Source organism: Medicago sativa, chromosome 8 (assembly GCF_051527215.1).
Source record: "Medicago sativa cultivar Bolivia chromosome 8, Bolivia_mono, whole genome shotgun sequence".
Taxonomy (NCBI): Eukaryota; Viridiplantae; Streptophyta; class Magnoliopsida; order Fabales; family Fabaceae; genus Medicago; species Medicago sativa.
This window is the reverse complement of record NC_140756.1, coordinates 12,513,313-12,519,317: the sequence shown is the minus strand read 5'-3', so window position 1 is coordinate 12,519,317 and position 6,005 is coordinate 12,513,313. Positions and strand designations below refer to the sequence as shown.

The window sequence follows — 6,005 nt, the reverse complement described above, 5'->3', positions numbered from 1 at the left end:
GTACACAAACAAAAACCAATTTGCAGCACATGGACTCAATTGGCGTCTCCTCGATGTGCATCATCAACCAAATTTTCATCTTCCTTCACCTTTGTATAACAAGTTGAAACACCAATATATATATACACACACACATAACCACAATCATCACAGCAATTCTCTATAGGCTTTTCAACCAGTTGGTGTGTTGTGTTTATCTGCAACTTCACCTTGGTAAAACCAAATTCAATGTCGGTGGTGATCTTGAAGTATAGACTTATATTTCACGGAAAAAACCTGTACCAAATTACATAAGAAAAACAATCCCATGGAGTCTTTGTTTCATTTATTTTCTTCATAACATTCGGTCATGGATCACCTCCGAAAATTTCACGGTGCCTGAACTCTGACTAACACAATTCTGCAGCAATTAAACCTTGGTTCTAAACAAAATAGCTATGAAAAAGGCAGACAGAGAACGAACAAGATTTGATCACAGTGTTCGACCAATCGTGACTATGTCTCCAACTACAGAGTGGTTGAATGTGATTTTAATTATTCAAGCTTAGGTTTACAGATAACAAATTGTGTTTAAATATTATGGTTCAAATTACAAGCTTAGGGTTACAAATTATTCAAGCTCGATCGACCTACCCACATATCAGAAAACTATGAGTCATACCCAATATAATGTATTGAGAAAAAAGGAAACATTGATGGAACATTAAAACTGCAGAATTTAACTTCTAAAATCAGAAAAAGACATAAAAGAGTGATGTTTTTCATGTGTCAAATTTGTGTTTGTCTATAGCACCCTATCCACTATAAAAAAGAAACCATCCTAGAAAAGGTAGTAAAAGTACCTTTTTGAGAGGCATGGTATGATTTGTAAGCATTGACAACTTCCATCGCGGTAATTTCCACAAGATCCTACTGGTGTGCCAAAGCTAGCAAATTTGATTGAAGATATGTTTTGTCCAATGCCACATGACAAAACGTATTTTGGACTCACAGGTTTGCTAACTTTACCAGAAGCTTGCATCTGATAACTAACAAGATTCGCTGCCACTCATAAATATCAGCACACACACACTATCTATATCCCTCCTTCTAACCAAAGACACACCATTTGGATCCCCACCCAATTCCTCAAACATAACCAACAAATTACAAGTTGGTTCCACATTTTTTTTATCATTATAAGTTCCTGCATAATTGCAATAATCACAAGTACCAGATGCGTCCCAAATTCTGTCCTTTTAACCACACTTGACCTTTTCCAATACTTTATTTACAATAATGAATGATAGTAATAATAATATTCAAGAAGATTAGAATAATTGGATGCAAACAAATTTATATTAGATAAAATTAACAATAAGAAACATGCAGAAAGTAGAGTCATTAGCTCCTACATAGAGAGAATGTAATTCTCTAACCAAAAACATAAGTTATGCGTAATGTATAATATATAACATAACAAACCACTAACACACATGATTCCAACCTATAATTAAAAGTTAAATGGTATCTTCATCTTGCTTCTCTTCTTTTTCTTTTTCTTCCTCTTGGTGGTCTCATTCTTCTTCCGACTTGTTTCATCAGTTGATGTAGCCACGGGAACGGCCTTATGAATATCACCCTCCAACTCTTGTTTCGCCTGTAGTAGTAAAGCCCTCTTCTCCTGAGCCTCGCGAATAAGAGCAGCCACATCTACAGGGGTGCCCTTTTGTTTCTGTTGTTTTAGAGATTGATGATAATGAAGGATTAAAATTTGTGAAACTTGTATGAAAATTGTTGAGAGTTGAGAAAAACTTGCCTTATGAACTCTTTTGGGGATATAAACGGAAGAAAAATCCTTTGGCCGCTTCATAGCAACTTTGTTTTTGTTCTTTGAAATAACTCCTCCTCCTGTCAGTTTTAGATTCATAAATATTCACAATTTTAAACAAAGACAATAATAACATCCCAGACAGAGAGAATTGTTTGATAAAACTGTTCAGAGTTACCGATTTGCAGAGCTTGTGAGATTGAGGAGAGACATTCGGATGCTGCTTCTGGCAGCGTTTCTTTCAATTCCAACATATAGATAGACCACAACTGATGATATGAAACAACAAAATTGTTAAAAGCGGTTAACTCGACAAAAAAAAATCTAATTAAAAAGAAGAAAGAAAAAAAAAACCCAATTTGAGAACAGATTGAAGAATTATCAATCGACTATAATTGGAAAAGCAAGAAAATCAGTGTGATCGAGAGTCGAAAATTACATGAAACACTCAATTTCACAAAATCTGAAGGAACACAGAACGGATTGAATTGGAAAAGAAAGAAAATACCTAAAGAAGAACGTGAGAGAGATGATTGAATATCGGCAACCCCTGTGAACCCAAGTCTAAGAATCTGCTCTTTACCCAAATGGTTATGCTCATTCTCAAAGTAAATGTCCGAATTGCCCCTGCATAAGTTAACATGCGCGAGTTAACTCACGTTGGGTACTATTTTCGTTCAAAACCTAGCAGCCAACCACAAAGCTTTATTTTTTCTTTCCCTCCACCTCCAAAAAACCCAAAAAGTGCGAATTTTTGGGTCAAAATCTTCATTCCAAATCATTGCAAATCGTCAGGAAACAAGTTTCTACACTCATCAAGCATCAAAGAACAGGTAATGTACCGTCAAAACTCTTCCATTTTTGTTGGTTTTTCTGGTAGTTACGTTTTTTTTTTGTCAGTAGGTGTAGGGCTCAGCGTGAGTTAACTCACGCTAGTTGTAAGAGCTGCGGGAGTTAACTTGCGCAGGAAGATAACACTAGCGAGGGTTAACTCACGATACTGTGTTGCCCAGATTTTGAAATTTTGCGCCACTTTTTTTCATTGCTTTGCTTGCGGCACAAGTTATTTATTTATTTTTTCTTGGTTTTTTTATTGATTAGACATTGAGTGGCATGGTTGAAAATGTGGGGGAGGATGGCGTTGAGCCGAAACCGGGCAAAAACAAAGCTTCCGGTGAAGCTTCCGGCGTAGGCGTAGGTTCCGGTGAAGGAATGATGTGAAGTTTAAAGTGAAAATTCCCTTTCAAATTGAAGCTCACATAGTTCACAACCAAGCAAACCCGGTACCTACCGGTAACTTTGAAGAGAAGCCTAAACCGGTACCTACCGGTGTTCGTGTTATTGAAGTAAACACCGAGTCATTTTTTTACAGCAATTGAAAGATGGAGAGATCGTGAAGAATTACTTGGTTGGGTTCGTCGACAAGCAGCAAGGGCCGGATTTACTATTTCTATAGATAAATCTAGTACAATAACGCCATACATGACGATGCAATGTGAGAGGAGTGGTGAATACAAGCCACCTAAGACGAGGAAGAAACCGAAGCTTGAAGGCACGGGCACAAGGAAATGTAATTGTCCGTTCAGGTCGAAATGCTTATTTGATAAAAAAAACACAAGATTTGTGGATTGCAATGCTTTGTGGAATTCACAATAATGATTTGGCGCCAAAGTTATCCGGCCACCTACTTGCGGGTCGACTAAAAGCGAAGGAGAAGCAAAGAGTTATCGACATGACAAAGAGCTTGGCAAAGCCTAGGAATATTCTCACGGATTTGAAGGAAAGAAACAAAGAAAGTGTGACACTCATCAAGCAAGTGTATAATGCGCGAACTAGATAGCGCAAGGGGCAAAGAGAGGACAAGACGGAGTTGCAATACTTGATTACAAAGTTGGAGAAGCATCAATATGTCTATTTCACAAGAGCAAATAGCGAGGAAACCACTCTTGAAGATTTATTCTTTGCTCATCCAGATTCAATTGATATGCTTAACATTTTTCCCATCGTTTTGGTCATGGACTACACCTACAAAGCCAATACCTACCGAATGCCATTATTTGAGATTGTTGGTGTCACCTCTACCTAAATGACCTATTCGGTTGCATTTGCCTTTCTTTCCTTTGAAAGAGAGAATAACTTCATTTGGACACTTGAGATGTTGGTTGGTCTTTTGACCTCAAAACGCAACATGCCTAAGGTGATTGTCACCGATAGGGACCCTGCTTTGATGAAAGTCGTTGCGAAGTTCTCCCTAAAACGGACCATGTACTTTGCTATTTTCATATTGAGAAGAATGTGAAATCTAGGTGCATCACGGATTGTAGAGTCAAAGCAAAGCCTTCAAAAGGAAAAGTTGTTGACAAAGATGCAAAGAAAGCGGATGATGACAAGCAATGTGAGCTTGTTAAGAAAATAGTGAGGGCTTGGAGAGATGTGGTTACCTCTTCTACGGAGGATTCATTTGCAATTGCATGGTTGACATTCAAAGATGAGGTATGCTGACAATTTCTATTGTTTGTTAAATATGTTGAGGAAACCGTTTTGCCCCTTAAGAAGTATTTTGTGAGGGCATGTATGAATAAATACTTGCATCTAGGGTGTAGAAGCACCAACATTGTTGAATCGGCTCATGCACAATTGAAAAGATACTTGAGGAGTAGTGTGGGAGATTTGGCATCATGTTGGGATGAAATTGACAAAATGTTGAAAAACCAATTTAGAGAGATACAAGGGAGTTTTGGGAAGAGCATAACCGTCATGGTACACAAATACAAAAAAAAAAACAAGTTATTCTCTGAGTTGGAGGGGTATGTCTCTAAGGCCGCTTTGTGTTTCATCGATGACGAATTTGAACGCTCTAGGAGATTCGACTTTGCTAAAGAAGATTGTGGTTGTGTGCAAATGGCAACGTCCGGGTTACCTTGTGCTTGTATTCTTGCCGAGAAGAGAAAGAAAAAATTGCCTATTCTTTTGGACGAAAACACCTTCATTGGCGAAGGTTAAGTGTAATTGGACGAGGTTGGTGCACATTTTTCCGTTACGGAGGAATGGGACACCATTCAAGAACGTATCAAGAGGTCCCATTACAAGATGAAACTCTTCATCAAATAGAAGTTGCGTGAACTAGGATTTCCGGAGGAAACAATGTTGAAGCCACCTCCGAGAAAAGTTGCCACCAAGGGGGCACCTAAAAGGGTGAAGTCTGCACCAAAAACGAGGTCCACGGGTCGAATCCCCTCTAAGTGGGAGGCTATTGATGCTCAAAATCCCGACAGTCAATGCTCACATGGCAAGAGTAATGTTCCAAAGAGTAAAGGTTCACGTCTTGGCACTTGGTCCCGCTCACAAGCCTCAACTCCTACTTCGAAACCAAAACCTTATTTGCAAATACCATACATTTCACAAATCCCAAATCTCATGAGACCTTACGTTGAAGACATTGTGAATGTTATAGGGGATTATAATTGTAGTTTTCGGGTCGTAGCTAGGCACATGGGATTGAATTAGGAAGACCATGTTTTGGTTCGTCATGCACTTATTAATGAGTTGAAAACTCACAAGAGTGACTACTTGCCGATATATGCTACCGAGAGTCGTTGCAAACTTATCTTGGATGGTTTACACCCTCTAACAAGTAAAAATGGTATTGCGCCTCCAGAGAAGTGGTTGACCACTCCGGATATGGGTCACATTATTGCTAGTTGCTACAATAGAGCGGTTGTTCTATTGACTTTGCCCGAAATGGGTGGTTCATGTGAGACATATTTTCCAATCCGGAGTGCTCCACCACTTAAGCCACATTTCAACATAATGTGCCTATGCTTGATTCTGGACCACTTTCTTCATGTGAAGTTGAAAGAAAATTGTCTGCTACCACCTCCTTCTAAGGAGTGGATGACTCACAAGATTGGTGATGCGGAACAATGACTTTTTGAGTTTTTGGATAGACAAGCCGCCTTCGATGAGCTCATGTCTAAGGAGCCCAAGCCGCCAAAGAAACCAACAAATGAGCACAATCCTATTACTTTCGACACTCCGGAAAAGCCAAAGCAAGAGTTCGAAGTCATGGATGAAGACGAAGATTATGCACTATCACTAGTCTAGTTAGATAGGTTATGACACTTTTGGGTCGGTCGGTGTTCGTCTTATTTTTTGGTGGTATTACACCCCGACATATTTTTTGGTGGCCGATTGT

The 6,005-nt window shown here is 39.0% G+C and overlaps 2 protein-coding genes and 1 long non-coding RNA gene across 4 annotated transcripts; 1 reads left to right on the top strand and 2 right to left on the bottom strand.

The window, feature by feature from the left end:
* Positions 1-238: 238 nt before the first annotated feature.
* Positions 239-977, bottom strand: LOC146897040 (uncharacterized). The gene is made up of 2 exons (XR_015022302.1): positions 843-977; positions 239-400 (listed from the first exon to the last, which is right to left on the bottom strand). It is a non-coding gene; the product is annotated as an uncharacterized LOC146897040 (long non-coding RNA).
* A 342-nt stretch (positions 978-1,319) lies between these two features.
* LOC146897039 (uncharacterized) lies at positions 1,320-2,431 on the bottom strand. Of its 2 annotated transcripts, none has more exons than XM_085734509.1 (4): positions 2,319-2,431; positions 1,989-2,079; positions 1,799-1,890; positions 1,320-1,714 (listed from the first exon to the last, which is right to left on the bottom strand). In XM_085734509.1, the coding sequence occupies exons 2-4, from the start codon at positions 2,062-2,064 to the stop codon at positions 1,493-1,495; spliced, it is 390 nt and encodes a 129-aa protein (XP_085590635.1). In that variant the 5' UTR covers positions 2,065-2,079; positions 2,319-2,431; the 3' UTR covers positions 1,320-1,492. The 2 variants fall into 2 exon arrangements, with proteins under 2 accessions (XP_085590635.1, XP_085590636.1); XM_085734510.1 differs by lacking the exon at positions 2,319-2,431 and adding an exon at positions 2,250-2,315.
* A 2,523-nt stretch (positions 2,432-4,954) lies between these two features.
* On the top strand, positions 4,955-5,737 carry LOC146897038 (uncharacterized). The gene is made up of 2 exons (XM_085736376.1): positions 4,955-5,257; positions 5,318-5,737. Exons 1-2 carry the CDS (start codon positions 4,955-4,957, stop codon positions 5,735-5,737), a joined length of 723 nt encoding a protein of 240 aa, XP_085592502.1.
* Positions 5,738-6,005: the final 268 nt, after the last annotated feature.